The 26,763-nt window shown below is 45.5% G+C and overlaps 1 protein-coding gene across 2 annotated transcripts in view; it reads right to left on the reverse strand.

Annotated features, from left to right (window-relative positions):
* The window catches only part of LOC121567374 (signal-induced proliferation-associated 1-like protein 3), a 103,954-nt gene that overhangs the window by 9,081 nt on the left and 68,110 nt on the right, over positions 1-26,763 (reverse strand). For both annotated transcript variants that reach the window (XM_041877379.2, XM_045217012.1), the window contains 10 exons: positions 25,666-25,796; positions 19,174-19,362; positions 18,808-18,982; positions 18,227-18,330; positions 11,956-12,113; positions 11,281-11,863; positions 10,802-10,900; positions 10,528-10,703; positions 7,045-7,299; positions 1,220-1,378 (listed from right to left, as the gene is read on the reverse strand). In XM_041877379.2, the coding sequence (XP_041733313.2) occupies positions 1,220-1,378; positions 7,045-7,299; positions 10,528-10,703; positions 10,802-10,900; positions 11,281-11,863; positions 11,956-12,113; positions 18,227-18,330; positions 18,808-18,982; positions 19,174-19,362; positions 25,666-25,796 (2,029 nt within the window). The remainder of the gene's footprint in view (positions 1-1,219; positions 1,379-7,044; positions 7,300-10,527; positions 10,704-10,801; positions 10,901-11,280; positions 11,864-11,955; positions 12,114-18,226; positions 18,331-18,807; positions 18,983-19,173; positions 19,363-25,665; positions 25,797-26,763) is intronic.

A 26,763-nucleotide genomic window follows, 5' to 3' on the forward strand; every position in this document is an offset into this window, starting at 1 on the left:
TATCTCAATATATTTAGTGTTGTTTACAATGTTCCAAAGGATCAGAAAAAATTATATTGTAATCTAACAGCACCTGTTTGGCACACATAATACTCACGCAATGCTTGCTCCTATACCCTCCTTTTACTTGATCTCCAGTAGTTTCCACAACTAAGTCAAATTTCTTCCATAGACCTGACTTCCCCTTTCCCTACTGAGCAACCAGTAAACATTTGCCCGTTTTGAGTTCCTTTTTCACGTCCTCCACATCCATTTTACTGTCACGTGTTAGGAGTTGGTTATTACCAATGTATTGATGTGATTATGATAGGCTATAGGTCAGGCCATATTGGTCACATGTTTCACATAAAGAGGGGGAATAGGGAATCTAAACAAATGAGAGATTTTGGGTAACATAACTTTTCAGTCAGAGAAACAAGTAAGAAACGGAATGGCTGAAATGATGTTGCAGCTTCAGCACAGACAGTGCGATAAACACTTGCTGTGATGTGGTGCCTTTTCGTTGCAGCAGGGAGGAAAGCGAGACAACGTGCGCCAGTCACACAGGAACTCACTGTCATTTTTTCTAACACAGCGTGGCCATCGTGCTCCCTCGAGTCATTTGTGTGTCTTAATTATTTAATAAAACAGTGCGCTTAAAGCATCAGACAAGCTCACTGCATATAGTTGATTTTATTCAAGCACATAGGGTGTGTCTATTTGGAAAGATACAAGTTTTAAAATGTCAACCAATCGATTGGTCGAAAGAACTACTCTCGTCGACTAAGATTTTTTTTTTGGTAGAGGACAGCTCTAACATACACAAATAAGTTTAAGATTCTGTTGTTGCTATGCTCCCCGGTGGCGCTTATTTCATACATGTTGGTTGGGCAGGATGAAACTAATCAGAACACACACAGGTAAAACCACACAATGGAGTCTTAATCCAATAGTGTGTTCGTACATGTCTCATTGACAGAAGAGCGACAGTCAAATCAGTCAAAGGTCTGCAGCAAGTTAGCTACCACTCCTAGCAACAACTGCCAAAGGCCTGTCAAGTATCATACAAAGGAAACGCCAGGGAACAGGAAGGAGTGACATTCTCCTCCAATACAAACAAATGAAGACCTCAATGAGACAACCACAGAGCCAGTCAGAGACAACCCCAGAGATACACACACAAAGACACTAACCCACCCACCACACAAAGACACTAACACACACACTTCCGCTGACTGACCTGTCAGGTGAGGGTTTGTAGCGTATGAAGGGCCCGCTGAGTACAGGGCCCCCCAGGCCAGAGGGGGAGGAGAAGCTGGCTGAGGGGTTCCTGTAGGGCAGCACTCTGTCGCCCCCCGCTGGCGACAGGCTGTAGTGGTTCTCAGGGAAACTCACTGGCCTGCAGGGAGCACAGAGGGGACAGTGGAGTTTAATCACAAGTCAGTACCTATATTCATAAAGCGTTGTAGAGTATGAGTGCTAATCTATGATCAGTTTTGCCTTTTAGATCATTATTAATAAGGTTATATGGATAGAGAGGACCTGATCCTGATCCACCAAAAGTATGTGGACACCTGCTTGCCAAAACTCTCATTCCAAAATCATGGGCATTAATATGGAGTTGGTCCCCCCTTTGCTGCTATAACAGCCTCCACTCTTCTGGGAAGGCTTTCCACTAGATGTTGGAACATTGCGGGGGACTTGCTTCCATTCAGCCACAACAGCATTAGTGAGGTCAGGCACTGATGTTGGGCGATTAGGCCTGGCTTGCAGTCGGTGTTCCAATTCATCCCAAAGGTGTTTGATGGGGTTGAGGTCAGGGCTCTGTGCAGGCCAATCAAGTTCTTCCACATCGATCTCAACAAACCATTTCTGTATGGACCTCGCTTTGTGCACGGGGGCATTGTCATGCTGAAACAGGAAAGGGCCTTCCCCAATCTGTTGCCACATAGTTGGAAGCACAGAATCGTCTAGAATGTCATTGTATGCTGTAGCGTTAAGATTTCCCTTCACTGGAATTAAGGGGTCAAGCCCGAACCATGAAAAACAGCCCCAGACCATTATTACCCTCCACCAAACTTTACAGTTGGCACTATGCATTAGGGCAGGTAGCGTTCTCCTGGCATCCGCCAAACCCAGATTCGTCTGTCGGACTGCCAGATTCATCACTCCAGAGAACGCGTTTCCACTGAGTCCAATGGTGGCGAGCTTTACACCACTCCAGCCGACGCTTGGCATCACGCTTGGTGATCTTAGGCTTGTGTGCGGCTGCTCGGCCATGGAAACAGTTATTGTGCTGACGCTGCTTCCAGAGGCAGTTTGGAACTCGGTAGTGAGCGCTTCAGCACTCGGCGGTCCTGTTCTGTGAGCTTGTGTGGCCTACCGCTTCGCGGCTGAGCCGCTGTTGCTCCTAGACATTTCCATTTCACAATAACAGCACTTACAGTTGACCGGGGCAGCTCTAGCAGGGCAGAAATTTTAAAAATGGACTTGTTGGAAAGGTGGCCTCCTATGACGGTGCCACGTTGAAAGTCACTGAGCTCTTCAGTAAGGCCCTTCTACTGCCAATGTTTGTCTATGGAGACTGCATGGCTGTGTGCCATGTAGCCGAAACCACTAATTTGAAGGAGCGTCCACATACTTTTGTATGTATAGTGTATGTCTCTAAAAGTCTACTTGAGAAATATTTTATCAAAGCTGACATATTTATGACATTTTGCCTTACCCTCCTTAATTACTCCATAATGTTTAATCTGTAAATTCTACAAAGCAAAAGTCTGTGTCAAACAAAGCTTTACCACGTGCACTGTAATGAGTAGTATTTTGATTTCAATAACCACATTTACATTAATTAATGAAAATATTAAAAAAAATTAAATATATTTTGAGCATAATATACTCTAAGGCCGGGCTCTAAATTAACATTTGTTATTGGTAGCACTGGTGCTCCCAACTTCAAAAAGTTAGGAGCACCACATGAAATTTAGTAGCACCAGAAAATATATATATATCTTTTAAATTGATTGAGATACAGCCTATTTTGGGCCTATATGAATTCTAGCTACTTTTGAAGCACATGTTGTGCCCTAGAAACTAATATGTAACACTATAAATACATTCATTTATTATAAAAGCTAAAATGTTGATACGAATCCCTGTCATGGAAATGACAAAGTAATTTGTGGAATATTAGGTTTCTATACTGAAAAATATATATAAACGCAACATGTAAAGTGTTGGTCCCATGTTTCATGAGCTGAAATAAAAGATCCCAGACATTTTCCATCCGCACAAAAAGCTTATTTCTCTACAATTTGGTGCACAAATTTGTTTACATCCCTGTTAGTGAGAATTTCTCCTTTGCCAAGAAAATTCATCCACCTGACAGGTGTGGCATATCAAGAAGCTGATTAAACAGCATGATCATTACACAGGTGCACCTTGTGCTGGGGACAATAAAAGTCCACTCTAAAATATGCAGCTTTGCCACACACTGCCACAGATGTCTCAAGTTTTGAGGCAGCGTGCAATTGGCATGCTGACTGCTGGAATGTCCTCCAGAGCTGTTGCCAGAGAATTGAATGTTAATTTCTCTACCATAAGCTGCCTCCAACGTCATTTTAGAGAATTTGGCAATACGTCCAACCGGCCTCACAACCGCAGACCACGTATAAACACGCCAGCCCAGGACCTCCACATTGTCTGAGACCAGCCACCCGGACAGCTAATGAAACTGTGGTTTTGCACAACCGAAGGATTTCTGCACAACTGACTGCAGTTCTGCGTCGTAACTGACTTCAGTGGTCAAATGCTCACCTTCGATGGCCACTGGCATGCTGGAGAAGAGTGCTCTTCATGGATGAATCCCGGTTTCAACTGCACCAGGCAGATGGCAGACAACGTGCATGGAGTCGTGTGGGCGAACGGTTTGCTGATGTCAACGTTGTGAACAGAGTGCCCTATGGTGGCGGTGGGGTTAAGTTATGGGCAGGCATAAGCTACCGACAACGAACAAAATGGCATTTTATCAATGGCAATTTGAATGCACAGAGAAACCATGACGAGATCCTGAGACCCATTGTCGTGCCATTCATCCGCTGCCATCACCTAATGTTTCAGCATGATAATGCACGGCCCCATGTCACAAGGATCTATACACAATTCCTGGAAGCTGAAAATGTCCCAGTTCTTCCATGGCCTGCATACTCACCAGACATGTCAACCACTGAGCATGTTTGGGATGCTCTGGATCGACGTGTACGACAGCGTGTTCCAGTTCCCGCCAATATCCAGCAACAGCCTGATCAACTCTATGTGAAGGAGATGTGTTGCACTGCATTAGGCAAATGGTGGTCACACCAGATACTGACTGGTTTTCTGATCCACGGCCCTACTTCTTCTTTGAAAGGTATCTGTGACCAACAGATGCTTATCTGTATTCCCAGTCATGTGAAATCCATAGATTAGGGCCTAATGAATTTATTTCAATTGACTGATTTAATTACAGTACCAGTCAAAGGTTTGGACACACCTACTCATTCCAGGGTTTTCTATATTTTTACTATTTTCTACATTGTAGAATAATAGTGAAGACATCAAAACTATGAAATAACACATATGGAATCATGTAGTAACCAAAAAAGTGTTAAACAAATCAAAAATATATTTTACATTTGAGATTCTTCAAAGTAGCCATCCTTTGCCTCGAAGACAGCTTTGCACACTCTTGGCATTCTCTCAACCAGCTTCATGAAGTAGTCACCTGGAATGCTTTTCAATGAACAGGTGTGCCTTGTTAAAAGTTCATTTGTGGAATTTCTTTCCTTCTTAATGGGTTTGAGCCCATCAGTTGTGTTGTGACAAGGTAGGGGGGGGGTATACAGAAGATAGCCCTATTTGGTAAAAGTCCATATTATGGCAAGAACAGCTCAAATAAGCAAAGAGAAACAACAGTCCAACATTACTTTAAGACATGAAGGTCAGTCAATACGGAACATTTCAAGAACTTTGAACGTTTCTTCATGTGCAGTCGCAAAAACCATCAAACGCTATGATGAAACTGGCTCTCATGAGGACCGCCACAGGAATGGAAGACCCAGAGTTACCTCTGCTGCAGAGGATAAATTCATTAGAGTTACCAGCCTCAGAAATTGCAGCCCAAATAAATGCTTCACAGAGTTCAAGTAACAGACACATCTCAACATCAACTGTTCAGAGGGGACTGTGTGAATCAGGCCTTCATGGTCGAATTGCTACAAAGAAACCACTACTAAAGGACACCATTATGAAGAAGAGACTTGCTTGGGCCAAGAAACACGAGCAATGGACATTAGACCGGTGGAAATTTGTCCTTTGGTCTGGAGTCCAAATTTGAGATTTTTGGTTCCAACCGCCGTGTCTTTGTGAGACGCTGTGTGGGTGAACGGGTGATCGCCGCATGTGTAGTTCCCACCGTAAAGCAAGGAGGAGGAGGTGTTATGGTGTGGGGGTGCTTTGCTGGTGACATTGTCTGTGATTTATTTAAAATTCAAGGCACACTTAACCAGCATGGCTACCACAGCATTCTGCAGCGATACGCCATCCCCTCTGGGTTGGGCTTAGTGGAACTATCATTTGTTTTTCAACAGGACAATGACCCAACACACTTCCAGGCTGTTTAAGGGCTATTTGACCAAGAAGGAGAGTGATGGAGTGTTGCATCAGATGACCTGGCCTCCACAATCCCCCGACCTCAACCCAATTGAGACGCTTTGGGATGAGTCGGATTGCAGAGTGAAGGAAAAGCAGCCAACAAGTGCTCAGAATATCTGGGAACTCCTTCAAGACTCACACTCCACTGGCTTCCAGTTGAAGCTCGCATCTGTTACAAGACCATGGTGCTTGCCTATGGAGCTGTGAGGGGAACGGCACCTCCGTACCTTCAGGCTCTGATCAGTCCCTACACCCAAACGAGGGCATTGCGTTCATCCACCTCTGGCCTGCTGGCTCCCCTTCCTCTGCGGAAGCATAGTTCCCGCTCAGCCCAGTCAAAACTGTTCGCTGCTCTGGCACCCCAATGGTGGAACAAGCTCCCTCACGACGCCAGGACAGCGGAGTCACTCACCACCTTCCGGAGACATTTGAAACCCCACCTCTTTAAGGAATACCTGGGATAGGATATAGTAATCCTTCTACCCCCCCCTTAAAAAATAAATAAATAAATAAATAAATAAATATTGTAAAGTGGTTATCCCACTGGTTATAGGGTGAATGCACCAATTTGTAAGTCGCTCTGGATAAGAGCGTCTGCTAAATGACGTAAATGTAAAATGTAAATGTTGGAAAAGCATTCCAGGTGAAGCTGGTTGAGAGAATGCCAAGAGTGTGCAAAGCTGTCATCAAGGCAAAGGGTGGCTACTTTGAAGAATCTAAAATCTAAAATATATTTTGATTTGTTTAACACTTCTTTGGTTCCTACATGATTCCATATGTGTTATTTCATTGTTTCGATGTCTTCACTATTATTCTACAATGAGAAAATAGTAAAAATAAAGAAAAACCCTAGAATGAGTAGGTGTGTCCAAACTTTTGACTGGTACAGTATATATATTTTTTGGAATGAAAATACTACTCATATTACCGGTAAGTAAACCGGTAAAGCTTCATTTGACACACATTTTTGCTTTGTAGCATCTACAGATGAAACATTATGGAGTCTTAAAGGAGGCCTGGGTAAGGCCAAAATGTCATAAAAATGCCATTATTGATTATTTCTCAATTATGCTTTTAGATACAAATGTACAATATATGTAAACAATTCTTCCCCCAAAGAACCATTCTGTGTTACATTTCGTGAAAATCCCCCAAATCATGGTATTTTTTGTCCTGGTTTCATGCGGAATCACTTATATGTTCTGCACCTACAGCGACGCTTTACGTTTTTAATAGGACAACCTCATTGTCGTTGCATTTACAGTGGGGAGAACAAGTATTTGATACACTGCCGATTTTGCTCAAGACACTGAAGCAACTACACCAGGGCCTAAGCACAAGGCAAACAATCCCAAACAAACGTCAGTGTCTCACCTCTTGTTGGAGAGGTGCTGGGGCTCCCTGTATGGGACGGGCATGACCATGGCTTTGTGTGAAAGGGGTTGGGGTGGTGGGGGGACCATAAGAGTCCAGCGCTGAGGGGTGGGAGCGCTGTGCAGGCCCGGAGGGCCGGGGGGGCTGTCCCAGCGCCAGGCAGGGGGACGAGGGGAGGGCCGGTACCCTGCTGCCACAGGCTCAGGCTCTGGCTTCTGCTCCATGGTCTTCATCTCATACTCCTCTGTACAGCCCCTACAGACCAAGAGGGGGAATGGAGAGTCAGTGGTACTGCAGTGGTATTGCAAGACTACACCCTTCACATAGAAGATTACACATGAACACCAGACAACAACTAGAAAGATGTCATAGCTGCTTACAAAATGTCAGTGGCTATGCACGCACACGTGCACACACACAAGCACAGCACTCAGATAAGAGGTCCACCTTGCTCACAGGAAATGCAGTCAAACTAAAGTTGAAAACCCTGAACTCCTCCATACTCTCCCTCAGCATATTCCCTTTAGCATCCCCCTCCAACAGCATACACACACAAACACTAATGAGCTCCCTTGATACCTCAGCATGGAAATGGGGGGGGACACAGATTACTGCAACATCAGGACTCTATCCCCTACTGTGAGGCCTCGGTCAAGTGTGTGAGTGTGTGTTTCTTTGAGCATGTGTGCAGATAGAACCCAAGCCCTGACCCTTTTAGTCACCCAGTTGTCGCTGAAGTATTCATTTGGACAGAAACACATGAAGATAAACCTCTAATCTCATAAAGATTCTCTCTGTCAGCCTTTTATTTGTGTGTATGTAGCCTAGATGTGTCAATTTGCATTGAGTTTATACAAGCAAGGCATGTGGAAATGGTTGTTTTAGGCTAGACTACTCTAGTTAAATAATTGTATTAGATCCTGTAAGATGTCAGGCTTTTCTTCAACTTCCCCTAAACAGTCATGACCTGGACCCTTTCTAGTAGTCACTGCACTACCAAATACAATGAAGTGTACATGAAAATCATTAGCAAACTCAAAGGAACACCCTCAATGATGTAAAAATGACCAACATCAGTTTCAGTGGGGTGTTCTTCTCATTTTCTACTCAAGAGACCAATAGCAATAGATCCCTGTTTCCCCCAGCACAGCATGACAGGCTTACCCTCTCAACATCCTCACTAAACCATTGAGCAGAAACAGCACATACATCTTTCATCACTAAAGTCTATTATTGGAGGTAAAAGAGGCATCACACCGCCACAGCAAAGGGTGCCTCAGACATAAGACAATGTACATCGCTGCAACAGAGAGGGAGCAGAGAGGTGAGAAGGGAAGAGGGACAGACTAGTGAAAGGGAGGGAGGGAAAATAGAGACGAGGAGAGGACGGGGGGAAGGGAAGAGAGGAGAAAGAAAGAGGGGGGGGGGTAAATAGAAGTGAAGGGACAGGATAAATGAATAAATTAGAGGACAAGGAGGAAAAGAGATGAGAAGTGGAGAAAGTGAAACAAAATATGAATACAGCCTAGGTAATGGACAAGAAGAGGACAAGAGAGGAGTGGAGGAGCAGAGAATGAAAGAAGAGCTGGACAGGAGCAGATTGTCCTGTCTGTGTCTCTGTGTGTGATCTGTCCCCTACTATTTGACCTGGATTAAGCTCAATCACACTGGTCTGGCCACACTAAGCCCCAGACTGCTTTAGAAAACAACAAACAAACCCCATTACTACCGCTGCAGGCTAAGGTAAACAGAGCACAGAGGTGGACATGGCAACATCACATGCTCTGTCTGTGTGAAAGATACCAGGAGACCCTGTATGAGTAGAATGATGCTCATGACAGTCTCGCTATCACTCTCATACATATATACCAGTGAGTGTAATAACCAACCTTGGAAGGAAAAACCTAGATCCCACACAAACACACAAATATAACTGCCAATGTCAAGTCACAAAACAACCCTCACACATACAGACACTCGATAAGAACACGTACGGCACACACACACACACACACCAGTGTACCAACCTTAGAGAGAAAACACCAGTGCCTACTTCCAGAGACCTCTCCATCGCAATGGCCGGCCTGACAGCTGGGGCTCTCTCTCACACACACATTCCGCGAGCAAACACACACACTCTCTCTCTCTACTGCATCTCTATATCTCTCTCCTGTTCACAGCACCAACAGGGATTGGGAGAGAAAGAGGAAGAAGTGAAGGCAGTTTCTCTTTCCCACCCACTTGGCTTCTCCCACCTAAGAGGTGTTCAGACACGTCTTCCCATCCAAGCTCCTCTATCCTACTGTACCCACACTACCTCTCTCCCTCCTCCCTCCTTTTCTACCCTTTTCATTCACACAGAGCATGCACTTTTAATTAATCGCCTCTTTATATTTATTTATTTTCCCTCTTTCTGCAGATTCCAGGCCTTAATCTCATGCAATCTGTTTTCCTGGCACACTCTAGCAAATGAGTGTGCTAGAGAGAGAGGGGGAGGGAGAGGGAGGAACAGAAAGAGTGAAATACAAGACTAATTATGTAGTGTGTGTGGAGGAGTGAGCGTGTGTGTGCGCGTAAGAGTGTGTGTGTATCAAAGGGGTTTAAGTCATACAATTAAACTGCCTTACACATTAAAGAAATCCAACCACTGTGCAATCACACAGCCCTGGCAGCACAATTACTGTATTTAGGAACCCCCACTCAATCAAGAACAGACATCCTGCTTGCTCTGTGTGACCCCGACTACGGAGCAGCACACTCGGTCTGCGTCCCAACTGGCACCCTATTCCCTACATAATGCACTACTTTTAACCAGAGCCCTGTGGGCCCTGATCAAAAAGTAGTGCACTAAATGGGGAAAAGGGTGCCATTTGGGACGCAACCAAGCTAGGCTATATATCGAGTAGAGACTAGTCACACTGTGTAGTCAGTGCGTATTCATCTCAGTAACATTCAAACCCACAGTGTTTAACAGAGCCTCATTATCCCACTGTACTCAAGGCCCATACTCAGATGAGGAACGGAGCCAAAAAAGAGATGGGGGAAGGGGAGATAGCAAGAGAGCGATAAAGAATGAGAGGCTGAGGGAAATGGATGTGAAAAACACAGGCAAGACGGACAGACAGTAGGGGAATAAGAAAGCTTGAAAGGAAATAGCGTATTAATTCTATTGATTGTTACGTCGTTCTATCCATCTCTTTCTTTCCCTCTCCTCTTTCAGCACCTCCAGGAATTCACACGTGTTCAGACCATGTGCCTCTCGCCTCTCTCTCTCACACACTCCCACTCAAAACTCTCCTCGGAACAGAGACGTCTGGCCAGCATATCTCAGCTCTGTTGGTGTTGCTGTGTGTTGTGAATCTTCTCTCTCTACAACACATCCTTAGAGGCAGGATGATGCTTTGACATCTAACACAGAAACACATTCATTTTCACACACACACACTCAAACACATAGACACAAACACACCCACACACACTAACCTGCGGGGCCCTCCCTCCTCATAGGGCGGTATGATCACCACTTTAACGGTGACCGACGTCCTCAGTAGGTCGATCATCTGCTCGTGTGTCAGGGTTACGGCGGCAACCTTGCAGATCTCCACCAACCGGCTGCCCTGCCTCAGCCCTGCCTGCCAGGCGAATCCGTACTCCTCTACCTAAAGCAGGTCAAATAAAAATAATTTGAAAAATAATAATTTTTATGGATTTTACATGAGTTTACAGAAAAATATTTTTCTAAGGTATGGAAAAGTACCTCAGCCACGGTGCCGTCCAGCCTGACGTGGAACCCCAGCTGTCCCAGGCCGTTCCTCCTCAGAGTCATATCCACCGTCTCACAGCCCACCGTTAGCGCCTGGGGAGGGAGGGAGGGAGGAGAGCTTAGGAGCTTTCAGCAAATAAAAGGGCTTCAAAAGGCTGGTGGTTTTAAATGCATCATTAAATACATAATTATACTGCCATATACCAACAGCCAAACATGCTATTTTCATGGTTTTTAGTTTCAGAATCAGTTTTGAGCCTCCTCTTGGCAAGAATCACGGTCATCTTAGTCTGGGTGCCTGTCTGTCTGCTTTAGCAAACTTTTAAATTGTCTTACGCAACAATGTAGGGAAGTGGTACCCAGGCTATTTCTTCTACAAAAAAATCCAGTTGAACTCTCATCCCTGCCCCTCTGCCTCTTCCACCCCCATACATCTGTTAAACCTTCCCCAGCTCTGTGACCTCTGCCCACACCTTTAACCTCTGCACCACCTCCCTGATGTCCTGAGCAAAGCCCTCGGGGACTCTGACGGCGATGTGGTCTCCTCTCCCGTAGAAGATCTTCAGCGCCAGCCTCTCTGGCGTCCAGCCAATCACGTCGGCGCAGAAGCAGTTGAACACCACTTCCTTGGTGTTGCAGTCTGCCAGGAGGACGTACTCTGCTGACACGCCCAGAGCGCAAGAGATCTCCGTCCCGCCGCCACTGAAGTCCTGGGCCAGCACCCGCCACGCCACCGCCCCGGCCGCTCCCAACTCCGCCCCCTCTCTCGCCCGCGCCCGCTCTCTCTTCTTCGACGCCAGCGAGATGAGGTTGTTGAGTTTGCCCGCGGAGTCGAGCGCCGTACTGCTCACACAATTCTCGGCTAAGTCTCTGAGGTACTCCTGTCGCGTGCGCGTGGCCATGGTGTGGAACTTCTCAGACTTGTGCGCAGCGCTCTCTGCATTGATGACCTTGGCCAAGAGGAAGTTGCGGAAGGCTTCAGGGTCACGGAACGTCACCCCGCTGGGGATGGGTGGGCCGAAGGGAGGCACGTCCTTCATACGCGTCACAGCCACACTGAGGAGAAGAGAAAAAACAACCATCAACAATCGACCAATAACAACGGCATAATGGACGCCATGGTGAGAGTTGGTGTGTGTGTGTCCTACCTGTAGCAGGTGTTGTCGGAGCAGGGGTTGTGCACGCGGACGATGACGAACACGTGCTGGAAGTGGGAGCGGATGTTCTGAGGGGTGAAGGGCAGCGCTCCCGGCTCCTGGAAGATTATAGTGACGATGTCGTTCCCTATGTGCCTCTTCCTCAGGAGCTGAGAGAGAAAAAGGGAGGGAGGGAGGGAGGGAGGAAAAAGGAAAGTGTGAAGAGGGAGACAGAAAGGTGTGTGAGCGAGTGTGGAGGAAAAGACACAGTTGGCAGAGGGAGAAACAAACAGAAGCAGAGGGAGGGAGGGAAAGAGAGTGAGCGGGGGAGACAGAACGAGCACAAATTAACATGAGCCAGACAGAATTGGCACACAAGCTCACTTGACTCACTATCGCACCAGTATATTGTTAGAGAAAAGTCAGCGAGAGACAGAGCGAGAGAGATAGAGATTGGTCCCAGTCTATGTGGATGTAGGTCTGAGATTGTGATGCAGATACAGACAGTGAGAGAACAGCTGAGGCAAACAAACAGATCTTTATCTAATGCTACATTTTTCTCCCAATGAGTGTAGCTATTGAGAATTTGATTGAATATGTGTGAATGTCAGTCACACAGTGACAGAATCCATGCTGTGTCTATTGCGGTGCTTGCCAACCCACTCTTTCTGCAGCAGTGTGAAAGAGTCAATTAAATATGACAGCGTAAAGCTTACACACGCACACCCTAGGGGGTACTGCTGGAGCTCTGTATGCATGAGACACGAGTTCTGCCTGGGGCTGGACAACTGCTAAAGGCCCCTGCGATCCGGATTTAATTGGATGTCCTCCTCTCCTCTCTACGTCCTTGCCCTTAGTCACAGTCACCTCTTCTCTTTCTCTCTTTTTGACTCTCTTCCTCCTGTCTCTGGCACATACCATTCCTCTATATTGACTACCTGACTTTCTAATAGCTCTCTCCCTCTCCTCTCTCAGAGTGAGGGTTTATTGGTGATCAACACTGACACCTAGAGGTTGCATGGCAGAAGTTAAAATGTCGCTGCTGTGGCCTTTGCGCCTCTGGATGGAGTCAGTGTGCTGAATATTAATCTATTCTCTCCCATTCTACCGTTTACACACCCACAAACCCAGAGACACAACATCGCGATACTTCTGGGAATGCATCTGGAAGTAAACGTGACAGACCAGGGTTTGGCAGACAGTGGGAGAAGTGAAAAATTCATCCTTAGTTGTTCATTTTCTAGAATTGTAAAGGCAAAACCTAGATTGGAGCCAATGTCTTAATTAGCTGAACCTGTCATTACTACAACCTTGTGAAAGTGACAGGTTTGAATTATTTTCAAAAACAACTTTATATCGAAGGAGTGCCTTTCATTTGACGGTCTGCACATGCGCAGTTCGGCAAGACATGATGGCGTGTTTTTGTGCATGAGCTATGCTAGCTAACGTCGCCATGACGTCACCTTCAAGTGTGACCGGGGATTTCTACTGTAGAAGCAGTTTCTGCCCATCTTCATACTGTACTGTCTTTGGTGTAACCTTTCATATATCGTTTATATTTTATTCCTCTAACTCATTATTTAATTAACCAGGCTGGTCAACTGAGAACCAATGCTCATTAAGAGTGATAGCCTTGGAATCTCTGTAGATATATCCATAACCTACCCATTCACACACAGTGCATTTGGAAAGTATTCAGCCCCCATGACTTTTTCCACATTTTGTTACGTTACAGCCTTATTCTAAAATGTATTACATTATTTTCTTTCTACACACAATACCCCATAATGACAAAGCGAAAACAGGTTTTTAGAAATGGCTTATTTACATACAGTACCAGTAAAAACTTTGGACACACTTACTCATTCCAGGGTTTTTCTTTATTTTCTACTACTTTCTACATTGTAGAATAATAGTGAAGACATCAAAACTATGAAATAACACATATGAAACCATGTAGTAACTAGAAAAGTGTTAAAATCAAAATATATTTTTGATTTTTGATTCTTCAAAGTAGCCACCCTTTGCCTTGATGACAGCTTTGCACACTCTTGGCATTCTCTCAACCAGCTTCATGAGGTAGTCACCTGGAATGCATTTCAATTAACAGGTGTGCCTTGTTAAATGTTAATTTGTGGAATTTCTTTCCTTCTTAATGCGTTTGAGCCAATCAGTTGTGTTTTGACAAGGTAGGTGTGGTAGACAGAAGATAGCCCTATTTGGTAAAAGACCAAGTCCATATTATGGTAAGAACACCTCAAATAAGCAAAGAGAAACGACAGTCCATCATTACTTTAAGGCATGAAGGTCAGTCAATCCGGAAAATGTCAAGAACTTTGAAAGTTTCTTCAAGTGCAGTCGCAAAAACCAACCCTATGATGAAACTGGCTCTCATGAGGACCGCCACAGGAAAGGAAGACCCAGAGTTTGCTGCAGAGGATAAGTTCATTAGAGTTAACTGCACCTCAGATTGTAGCCCAAATAAACGCTTCAGAGTTCAAGTAACAGACACATCTCAACATCAACTGTTCAGAGGAGACTGCGTGAATCAGGCCTTCATGGTCGAATTGCTGCAAATAAACCACTACTAAAGGACACCAATAAGAAGAAGAGACTTGCTTGGGCCAAGAAACACGAGCAATGGACATTAGACTGGTGGAAATCTATCCTTTGGTCTGATGAGTCCAAATTTGAGATTTTTGGTTCCAACCGCCGTGTCTTTGTGAGACGCAGAGTAGGTGAACGGATGATCTCTGCATGTGTGGTGTGGTGTGTGCGTGTGGTTCCCACCGGGAGGAGGAGGTGTGATGGTGCTTTGCTGGTGACACTGTCAGTGATTTATTTAGAATTCAAGGCACACTTAACCAGCATGGCTACCACAGCATTCTGCAACGATACGCCATCCCCTCTGGTTTGCGCTTAGTGGGACTATAATAGGTTTTTCAACAGGACAATGACCCAAAACAGACCTCCAGGCTGTGTAAGGGCTATTTGACCAAGGAGAGTGATGGAGTGCTGCATCAGATGACCTGGCCTCCACAATCCCCCGACCTCAACCCAACTGAGATGGTTTGGGATGAGTTGGACCGCAGAGTGAAGGAAAAGCAGCCAACAAGTGATCAGCATATGTGGGAACTCCTTCAAGACTGTTGGAAAAGCATTCCTCATGAAGCTGGTTGAGAGAATGCCAAGAGTGTGCAAAGCTGTCTTCAAGGCAAAGGGTGGCTACTTTGAAGAATCTAAAATATAACATACATTTTGATTTGTTTAACACTTTTTTGGTTACTACATGATTCCATATGTGTTATTTCATAGTTTTGATGTCTTCACTATTATTCTACAATGTAGAAAATACTAAAATATAAAGAAAAACCCTTGAATGAGTAGGTGTGTCCAAACTTTTGACTGGTACTGTAAGTATTCAGACCCTTTTGCTATGAGATTTTTTTTTTTAGCTCAGGTGCATCCTGTTTCCATTGATGATCCTTGAGATGTTTCTACAATTGATTGAAGTCCACCTGTGCAAAATTAAATTGATTGGACATGATTTGGAAAGGCACACACCTGTCTATACAAGGTTCCACAGTTGACAGTGCATGTCAGAGAAAAAACCAAGCCATGAGGTCGAAGTAATTGTCCGTAGAGCTCAGAGACAGGATTCTGTCAAGGCACAGATCTGGGGAACATTTCTGCAGAATTGAAGGTCCCCACGAACACAGTGGCCTCCATCTTTCTTCAATGGAAGAAGTTCGGAACCACCAAGACTCTTCCTAGAGCTGGCCGCCCGGCCAAACTAAGCAATCGGGGGATAAGGGCCTTGGTCAGGGAGGTGACCAAGAACCCGATGGTCACTCTGACAGAGTTCCAGAGTTCCTCTGTGGAGATGGGAGAACCTTCCAGAAGGACAACCATCTGCAGCACTCCACCAATCAGGCCTTTATGATAAAGTGGCCAGAAGGAAACCACTCCTCAATAAAAGGCACATGACAGCCCACTTGGATTTTGCTGAAAAGCACCTAAAGGACTCTCAGACCATGAGAAACATGATGCTCTTGTCTGATGAAACCAAGATTAAACTCGTTGGCCTGAATGCCAAGCGTCACATCTGGAGGAAACCTGGCACCATCCTTATGGTGAAGCATGGTGGTGGCAGCATTATGCTGTGGGGATGTTTTTCAGCAGCAGGGACTGGGAGACTAGTCAGGATCGAGGGAAAGATGAACGGAGCAAAGTACAGAGAGATCCTTAATGAAAACCTGCTCCAGAGCACTCAGGACCTCAGACTGGGGCGAAGGTTCACCTTCCAACAGGACAATGACCCTAAGCACACAGCCAAGACAACGCAGGGGTGGCTTTGGGAAAAGTCTCTGAATGTCCTTGAGTGGCCCAGCCAGAGCCCGGACTTGAACCCGATCGAACAACTCTGGAGAAACCTGAAAATAGCTGTGCAGTGACGCTCCCCATCCAACCTGACAGAGCTTGAGAGGATCTGCAGAGAAGAATGGGAGAAATTTCTCAAATACAGGTGTACCAAGCTTGTAGCGTCATACCCAAGAAGAGTCAAGGCTGTAATCGCTGCCAAAGGTGCTTCAACAAAGTAATGAGTAAAGAGTCTGAATACTTATGTAAATGTCATATTTACGTTTTTAATTTTTAATAAATGTGTAAACATTTCTAAAAACCTGTTTTTGCTTTGTCATTATGTGTTATTGTGTGTAGATTGATGAGGGGGAAAAACTATTTAATCCATTTTAGAATAAGGCTGTAACGTAACAAAATGTGGAAAAAGTCAAGGGGTCTGAATACTTTCCGAATGCTCTGTATGTGGACACCCCTTCAAATTAGTGGATTTGGCCATTTCAGCCACACCCGCTGCTGACAGGTGTATAACATCGAGCAGACAGCCATGCAATCTCTATAGACAAACATTGGCAGTAGAATGGCCTTACTGAAGAGCTCAGTGACTTTCAACGTGGCACCGTCATAGGATGTCACCTTTCCAACAAGTCAGTTTGTCAAATTTCTGCCCTGCTAGAGCTGCCCCGGTAAGTGCTGTTATTGTGAAGTGGAAACATCTAGGAGCAACAACGGCTCAGCCGCAAAGTGGTAGGCTACACAAGCTCACAGAACGGGACCGCCGAGCGCTGAAGCGCATAAAAATTGTCTGTCCTCGGTTGCAACACTAGAACGCTACCTGCCCGAATGCATAGTGCCAACTGTAAAGTTTGGTGGAGGAGGAACATGGGGATGGAGCTGCTTTTCATGGTTCGGGCTAGGCCCCTTAGATCTAGTGAAGGGAAATCTTAATGCTACAGCATACAATGACATTCTAGACAATTCTGTGCTTCCAACTTTGTGGCAACAGTTTGGGAAAGGCCCTTTCCTGTTTCAGCATGACAATTCCCCCGTGCACAAAGCGAGGTCCATACAGAAATGGTTTGTTGAGATCGGTGTGGAAGAACTTGACTGGCCTGCACAGAACCCTGATCTCAACCCCATCGAATACGTTTGAGATGAATTGGAACGCCGACTGCAAGCCAGACCTAATCGCCCAACATCAGTGCCCAACCTCACTAATGCTCATGGCTGAATGGAAGCAAGTCCCCGCAGCAATGTTCCAACATCTAGTGGAAAGCCTTCCCTGAACAGAGGAACAGGCAAAGGGGGGACCAACTCCATATGAATGCCCATGATTTTGGAATGAGATGTTCGACCAGCATGTGTCCACATACTTTTGGTAATGTAGAGTAGGTGCAAGCAAAAGTTACTGTACAGTTGGCATGTATTCAATGAACATAGATACTGTTAGCAGGACTGAAAAGCCCATTCAAAGAGAACAAAGAATCCATAAAAATACTACAGGCACAGAATTGAAGAGGAACACTCTAAAAGAGAGGGAGAGCGGCAGAGAGAAGTTATATTTCTATTTCATGAGCAGCTGCAATTGTCCATGTCTGAGCCAGATAAACTATAGAACAGAGGTATAACAAACCACATACACAAACACAAAATAGTTCAACCTTTCTGTCTCTGTCCGCCATGTGTCTTCTGAATCTGAGATATGACACTCAATGGTGACACTCAGACGGACTTCCAAAGGATTTTTGTGAGACTACTACGGCAATGGCCATGCTACCCTGAGCACCCTTAAGAATCAGGAAGAGTGCCTGACCTCTGTAACTACACCTGTGGGATTGAACAGACAACAATACTAGATAGAAGAGTAGTTGAAGGTGTTTGGGGTGGGCTGTGGTAGACTGTGCTGTGTGAGTGTTGGTCTCACCTGCTGGGGGTTGTTGGGCATGTAGGGCAGCATGGTGGACACGTGGAACATGACCTCATAGCCCTGGTAGGTGGTGTACAGGGAGTGGGTGCCTGTCGAGTCAGCTGGGGGAAACCGAGAGAGAGAGAGAGAAACACACACACACACACAAACATATGCATAAGCAAACACACGGTTAACATTCCGTTATCCAGTCCCAGTTCAGCACCAGGGCATGAGCTCAACAAATAAAGGAACACCACATCAAAAACAATAGTCTGTAGAGACTCTTTTTCTAAACGGTTGACTTCATAGGCAGTTATGTAGCAAGTGTTTTTATATTCATGCACCATTTGACAGGAATCACTAATTTTACTCAGTGTTCACACCCGGGCCTTTAGTCTATCATTCTATGACTCAAAAACTAAATGTAACCACTAGGAAGGGATGCAGAAAACTCTGTGCTGATATTAGGCACGCACATTCGCCTGCACACAAACACCCTACTACGCACCCCCTCACACAAACAAGACACACACCGACGAACACATATACACACACACCCTACCCACCCACCCTCCCACACACACACAGACACGTACTCTTGGTGTCCAGCTGGGCGGCGTAGTTGGGGAAGCCTCGGAGGCACACCTGCTCCCCCAGCAGGTCCATGAAGGCGGAGAAGGTGGGCGTGGCCTCTTCGTTGTTATACATCTCTTCTTCGGTGCTCTGCCCTGCCCGACACAGCAGCACCCCCACCTTGTGCTTCTGACTCAGCTACACCGGAGAATAAACAATATCAGACTGCATTCACACACGGCTGCCATGTCCTGGCTCAAACAGAGACACACCTATCTAGTGTTTTTGACTGTAGCTATAGGAGGTGATATCAGAGGTGATAAAAGACAGAGACAGACACACAGAGATATCATATAACTTGTGGCTGAGACCACGGCCCGCGGACTCACCCCCTGTTCGTCCAGTTTGAGGAGCTGCTCGGTGACCTTGGGCGTGCTGAGAGCCAGGCGCAGGCAGGACACACTGAGCTCCGGGACCACCTGCTCCAGCACCTCCTTCAGGGGGAGACCGCGCACCGTGCCGTGCCTCCCCGTGGAGGCCACTGCATCCTCCAGGATGGACCCCCGCAACGTCACCAGCTACACACACACAGAGGACATGGGAGTGATTAGAGATGTAAAACACACACACACAAAGGTTAGATGAGATGTACTTTATTGTCCATTAACTTGCAGAGAACTTGCTCACATCTATGTCTCTGGGAGTTTTTAGAGACATTGAGAAATAGGACAAATGTCTTCAGTAGGTGCATATCTGCAATCTTTGAAAGCTTCTTACTGCCCATAGTGCCATGCACCGGAGTGATCCCTAGAGGGGAGACCTGTACTTGGGGTGTTTCCAGACAGCAGGGGGCTATAATAATCTCAGGTGCTGAGAGAGCTGTATTTTATTCAATGTATTCAGGGAGACCACGGCCAGTGATGCCAACTTAGCAATTTTGTTGCTAGATTTAGCAACTTTTCAGACTACCCTGGCAAAAAAATAATAATAATCAGCACCTAGCAACAAATGTAGCAACTTTTGAAAAGTGACTCAAATGCTAAAATGCACGCATTTTCCCGCTAAATTACACAAAAACGATTTTCCCTGTCACACACTCAGTCACAACACACGTTCCTGGCTGCAAAAGTGCATTGTGAGTGACGTCAGCAGCATGCGCTCAGCTCGTGCACAGGCAGCAGCAGGCCAGCAGCAATTTCAGCAAATTGCAAATCATTGTTGGCTGACTGCAGCAGCAGTAGTATGTGTTCGACGAGACAAACCCAATGAATATAGTTGGTCACGAATGTTGGATCTTGAACAGAACTTACAACATCAATCAACATGTCTCAATCAAAATTGTACAGCCAGAAGTACAGAAAAGAGTGGGAGTCTGTACCTGAATTTAAAGGGTGGCTGAAGCCAGTAATTGGGGATGATTGTCGGGCATACTGTGCATACTGCAAATCAGATATGCTTGCAAAAATGTATGACATCAAAAAAACGTACAACCCCGCAACACAGTCTACATTACCACAGTTGGTTAAGAAAGTGGATAACTGCCATAGTAGCTTCTGCGCTTTTGCAATGGCCATTGCGGAGCATTGTTCGCTGCTAGCATGAGACCATTTAGGCATGGCTTGCAAAGCTGCCTTTTCAGATACTGTGGCAGCAACAAACCTCCAAATGCACCATGTGAAATGATTAGGGGAGTACTGGCTCCTTATTTTCTCAAAAGGGTAACATCAGATGTGGGGGATGAGAAGTTCAGCCTCCTTTTGGATGAGTCCACTGATGTCAGTGTCTCAAAATACCTGGGTGTGGTGATTCGGTATTTCAGTGCTAAAAAAAGAACCATTGTGTCCACATTTCTCGGGCTGGTTGAATTGGAGGGGGGCGATGCCAGATCAATAGCAAAGGCGGTAGTTGAGTTTCTTGAGAAGTGTAACCTTAAAAAATTGAATCTTCAGGGGATTGGCAGTGATAATGCGTCCGTGAAGACTGGGGTGCACAAAAAGGTGCGCAAGATTTTAAAGGAAGAATGTGCATTGCCCAATTTGGTACTCATCCGCTGTGTCACCAAAGTGTGTTGGCTATCGATTGAGCCTGCGGTAACTCGTATATTGAGCCAGTGGAAAGAACTGAAACTCCACTTTGAGTTGACCAAGGCCAGTGAGCATTGCTACATGGCGGATGTGCTCCACGCCATGTACAAGACCAGCTATGTCTACCTGACATTCTTGAAATCAATCCTGTCCGACAAGTTGCAGTGAAGTCATTTGAGGGAGAGCAAACAGATCCTGTCAAGCGTTTGGACAATCTGGTACACCTCTTAACATCAATTTGCAGCAGAGTAGTCAACCCTATGGCAAATATTGATGTCCTGAAGGATGCCATTGATGGACATCTCAGTCCATCACCATACCTTGGGTACCTTTTCGAGAGCACTATGTACCAACTCAGTCTTGCGCCAGAAGACGAAAAGGTCATTCGGAGACAGTGCATCAACTACATTGTTGCTTTAAGCAAGGAGCTGCAAGGCCCCCAGACAACCTAGAAGCCTTGCGAACCATGGCCTTGTTCAGTGTTAAGGAAACACTAAAGCATAATAAAGGCCCCGCTGAAATGATTAAAGTAGCTGAGCTACTGGGGTACCAGCCCCAAACAATTGATACAATTGTTCCCCAATGGAGAAACATCCATCTGTTTAGGTGGGACTCAACTGAAAAGTTTTGGAGTGAAGTGAATAACTACACGGACTCTTCTGGGTCAAATCCATTTGAAGAACTGTGCAAAGCTGCACTCGCTGGCCTCTCCTTGCCACACTCAAATGCGGAGGTTGAACGGCTGCTCAGCCAAATGAGTGTGGTCAAGTCAAAGTTAAGAAATAGAATGTCACTGCACACTCTCAACTTCATACTCCTGGTGCGGTGTGGACTGAAGCTGGCTGGTGATACCTGTTACCAGCATAAACTACCAAGTGAAGTTCTGCAGCAGTTTGGCACCACAGCAGCATACAGCTTCAAGGCCACTCCATCCTCTTCTGCTGGATCCAGCTCCGTGACAATGCAGTCGGACAGAGAAGATGAAGAGGATTTCCTTGCCAATCTATGATTCATCATATTTACAGTGCGTATGCAAGGGGTGGACTTTCTGGAACTAGCGGAGACACAAAGCTGATGGTGGTAGTGTGCACTGCAGTGTGAGCGAGAACAGTGGCAATATCTGGAGGAAACCATTGAGCAGCTAGCCAGCCAAGCAGCACAACAACCTGGAGAGAGCTGGAGAGAGATGCCTAGCGCACACATCATTATTTGTGTTAAGTTGTTTGTTCAATAAGATAGCATATATACCTTGTTATTAGCTTGTACCTATAATTGTTGATCAGTTAGGTAGCCTGTTAACTAACTACCAATACACTGCTTAAAACTATAAATTGTTCATAATGTGAAGGTTTACTAGTTAAAAATAAAATAAATAAAATGTAATTGTTCAATAATGTGTAATGTGTAATTGTAAAAAAAAAAAATATCTGATCATATAAAATGTGTTGTGTTTATATTACTTTTACAAAAAAAAGATGTGATAATAAACAAACAAATCTAAACTACCAAATGTCAAATCATATTTTTCGCTGAGATAGCCAGTCAATTTTACGTTATTACGTATCACAATGACATCACAATGTCATTTAGCAACTTTTAGCGACAAATCGACCTGCCTCTAGCAACTTCCCCTGAAAATGAGTTGGCAACACTGACCACGGCACCGTGCTTCATTAAAACTGCAACACACTGCTGAGGAGGTGGAGGGGGCGCGAGAGTGCTTCACCTTAACAAAGTCAAGGGTTTGGCGTGGGGGAAAAGAAACCCCTAAACAATGCAGCTTAAATTCCAGCTATTCAGATTACCTTCTGGCACAATATAGAACTCCTCCGACACTGGACTTTATAAGTCGTTTTTCAGATGCTGAGCCAATAGTTGCCAATAACCTGTCGTCTAACTATTCATACCGTATTTCCCCCGGTGACCTCTAACCTCTGACAAGTGCCTCCACTCCATCTCTAACCCTGGGAAGCAGGGTGGGAAACCCTACGTTGGCGTCAAGTAGTGACTGACTGTGCCAATCTGGGGCATCTGTGGGGTGTGAGTAAGAATGTGTGTGCACGTGGATGTGTGTGATTGAGTGTGTAAGTGTGTAACGTGTGGTTACAGCATGCTGGTGTCAGCATCGTTCAGACTTCAATGAGAGAGTATGGGGGAGGGAGGGGGGGGTTTGAGAGGAGGAGGAGGGGATGTGAGCATTGTAGCGTTCGCTCTCTCAGGGCAGGCCTGAGTGGAGTGTCTGTATGAGCTCTGTAGACACAGGCGGCGGAGCGGCCCATTGTTCAATATGGGCTAAGGTGATGAGGCCAGGCTGCCATGTAATCCAGCTAAAAACAACAAGAGGGAGGGCAGCCAGCCAGCCAGAGGGCACAGCCACAGGATTCACTGGACACTATTGGAAAGCACATGTACTAGACAGGGAGCAAGCAGAAGTGCTATGTACACCCAGTCTCTATTAGGATAGCTATTTGTGCAGTGGTCAGTCAATCTGTCAATCAGTCTCAGAGTATGTTACGTCGCGTACCGGGTATATAGTGCATTCGGAAAGCATTCAGATCCCTTGACTTTTTCCACATTTTGTTACGTTACAGGCTTATTCTAAAACTGATTAAATAGTTTTTTTTCCCCTCATCAATCTACATAACAATACCACATAATGACAAAGCAAAAACGGAAGAGCGGGGGGGCATATCACATTTACAAGTATTCAGACTCTTTACTCAGTACTTTGTTGAAGCACCTTTGGCAGTGATTACAGCCTTGAGTCTTCTTAAGTATGACACTACAAGCTTGGCACACCTGTATTTGGGGAGTTTTTACCATTCTTCTCTGCAGATCCTCTCAAGCTCTGTCAGGTTGGATGGGGAGCGTTGCTGCACAGCTATTTTCAGGTCTCTCCAGAGACGTTCGATCGGGTTCAAGTCTGTGCTCTGGCTGGGCCACTCAAGGACATTCAGAGACTTGTAACGAAGCCACTCCTGCGTTGTCTTGGCTGTGTGCTTAGGGTCGTTGTCCTGTTGGAAGGTGAACCTTCGCCCCAGTCTGAGTTCCTGAGCGCTCTGGAGCAAGTTTTCATCAAGAATCTCTGTACTTTGCTCCCTCAATCCTGACTAGTCTCCCAGTCCCTGCCACTGAAAAATCCCCACTGCATGATGCTGCCACCACCATGCTTCACAGTAGGGATGGTGCCAGGTTTCCTCCAGATGTGACGCTTGGCATTCAGGCCAAATAGTTCAATCTTGGTTTTATCAGACCAGAGAATATTGTTTCTCATGGTCTGAGAGTCCTTTAGGTGCCTTTTGGCAAACTCCAAGCAGACTGTCATGTGTCTTTTATTGAGGAGTGGCTTCCGTCTGGCTACTCTACCATAAAGGCCTGATTGGTGGAGTGCTGCAGAGATGGTTGTCCTTATGGAAAAAGGATGCAATGGAAATAGGATGCACCGGAGCTCAATTTCGAGCCTCATAGCAAAGGGTCTGAATACTTATGTAAATAAGGTATGTTTTCTTTCCTGCCAAAAAAATCTAAAAACCTGTTTTCGCTTTGTCATTATGGGGTAATGTGTGTAGATTGATGAGGATAAAAAAAAAAATAATTGAATAAGGCTGTACCGTAACAAAATGTGGAAAAAGTCAAGGGTCTGAATACTTTCCGAATGCACTGTATAAGAAACATCCTGAGAAAACGTGTGTGTGCAGGAAAGGTAGTGCCAGGTACATGTGGACTCTTGAGTGCCCTAAAAATAGTGGCCTGGATTGCTTATGGGGTTTTCCATGTGAATATTTCAGTGCTTCAGGTGGTGCCCTATTTTGTTAATGGGAGATCTCTGCACCCCGGGTCACCCGTTATTCAAAACCCTGTTCAAGGAGAAAGTGTCCATACTTGTTGGTATTTATAACCTACTAAAGAGGACTTTGGTAAAGCTAGACGGGTGATTGGCCAATCATAGAGAATGCCCTGTCCCAGGGCTGGAGTGGTGGTGATCCAATCAGAGCACATCTGTGCCTGGCTACCCAGACTCCTTGCTCCGGCCAAACGCTATGCCACACTTACGGATGTTAGTTTCTTCTCCGCAATGAGCGAGAATCTGAGTAGCTCACCGACCCTTCGCCGAATGCGAACACATTCGGGGCTGTCTGATAGGTCCAGAAACCAATGGGTTGGGCCAGAGCCAGAACACACATGGGTAAAGCGGCGGTTTGAAAATGCGTCATTGGCTTTGATACTCTGATCGGTTAAAGACGATCTAATCGCTGATGACTTTGTTTTGTACAATGCAACTCTTCACCACAAACGACTTCAATGATGGCAGTCTCAGACTAAAGTATGTAGCGAATGACAGAACAACGGAAGAATTTAGTGTCAGGCTACATCTTTGCTTGAATGAGGAGGTTTGACCTATCACTAGCTGGGGTATTAGTGGAGGGAGGCCTACCAGTGGACCAGGGCCGGGGCAGTGTTTGGCTTAGCTGTTCTGAGCAGGGCCTGGTCAGGTGGAAATTTCCACTGGCAGAGAATGGAGGGACTGGAGGGAGGAGGGGAGGTAAGCGAGAGAGGGGAAGGTGTGGAGGGAGGGGGTAGTGTGTGTGGAGCCAGCATGAGCCGTGGGGACTCAATGAGGTTCAGTCCAGGCATAAATAACAGCGTCCAAAAACGCACATTCCCACACACTATGTCTCACGCACACACTGCCTACTCAAACAACACATACATTTGGCAGCGTCAGTATTCAGCCTACTCAGTGTTCCATCTAGCTGTGTGTAGGCAGGCAGTGGGAGGTGGGGTGGGTGTTAGTACCTCGCTAGTTCTGGCAATGATGCGGTACAGGTACTGGTCTTTCAGGTCTTTAGTGTCGTCCAGTTTCTCCCTGCGGATACTCACAGCCACCGGACCCAGCTTCTCGTCCGTCCCAAAGTAGTTAGAGTGCTCTGCAGTGACACACAGGGAGAGAGTGTATTCACAACATGTCTGAACATGCCTTTGGTCCTGTTGAACACGTGTATTGATCATTTCAATAACAGCCTTTGGATATGGAAAAATGGAGGAAAGTAGGAGGTTGAATAAAAGGAGATGGAGAGAGAGAACAGGCTCAGAGCGGAGGAGGGAAAGAGAAGAGATTGAAGGATATTGTGAGATAACAACAGCACTTGCAGTGCTTGTATGTGGTGTCAATCCATGTTCAATTACACATTGAATTAATCAGCTCATCAAGGAACCTGAGGACATTGATTAGAGCTACAAATGACAAACAATGATTGTGCAGCTGAGCCTGTGGTGTGGCGGCACGGCTTGCTCGGAACAGGTTCTACTTTTTCAGATGAAGTCACATGCTTGAGTAACCTCGGTAGAGTAGAGAACACAATAATAATCTACAAATGACAAAATTCAATTATATTTGTTATTTTATCCACAACAATACAATCGTTTGCTTTGACGTACTAGCCGTATTGCTTTGCATGTTATAGGCCTACCATAGCCAGAAATGTTGGTTTCATAAACAGATCATTCCACAGGACATTTTATTACATTTTATTATAACTGTGTGACACACTGAAGACTGAGTAGCCTTTCTGCTTATCTAAAGTTTGATGAATAAGTGGAAATCTCTGATAAGACACATTCCTAAAGTAAAAGGCTATAAACATATCCATATGATTCATTAACAGCTTACTCCTCAAACTGAGAGCGACTTCTCCTATTTGTGAGTGGAGGAGGAAGAAACTCATGGAAGAATCTATTTTTCATCTTGTTTCATCTCTGCATAATTGAAGAGGCTCAGCCCTGTTTAGCATTCCCACTTTGTCCTGCAGTATAAATGTCAGCTTTTTGGATTAGGCTTTTTGACATGCATGCAGGGCATTACAGTTACAGCACCGGAGCAGTCTCATGTTCCAC

Source organism: Coregonus clupeaformis, chromosome 6, assembly GCF_020615455.1.
Source record: "Coregonus clupeaformis isolate EN_2021a chromosome 6, ASM2061545v1, whole genome shotgun sequence".
Taxonomy (NCBI): Eukaryota; Metazoa; Chordata; class Actinopteri; order Salmoniformes; family Salmonidae; genus Coregonus; species Coregonus clupeaformis.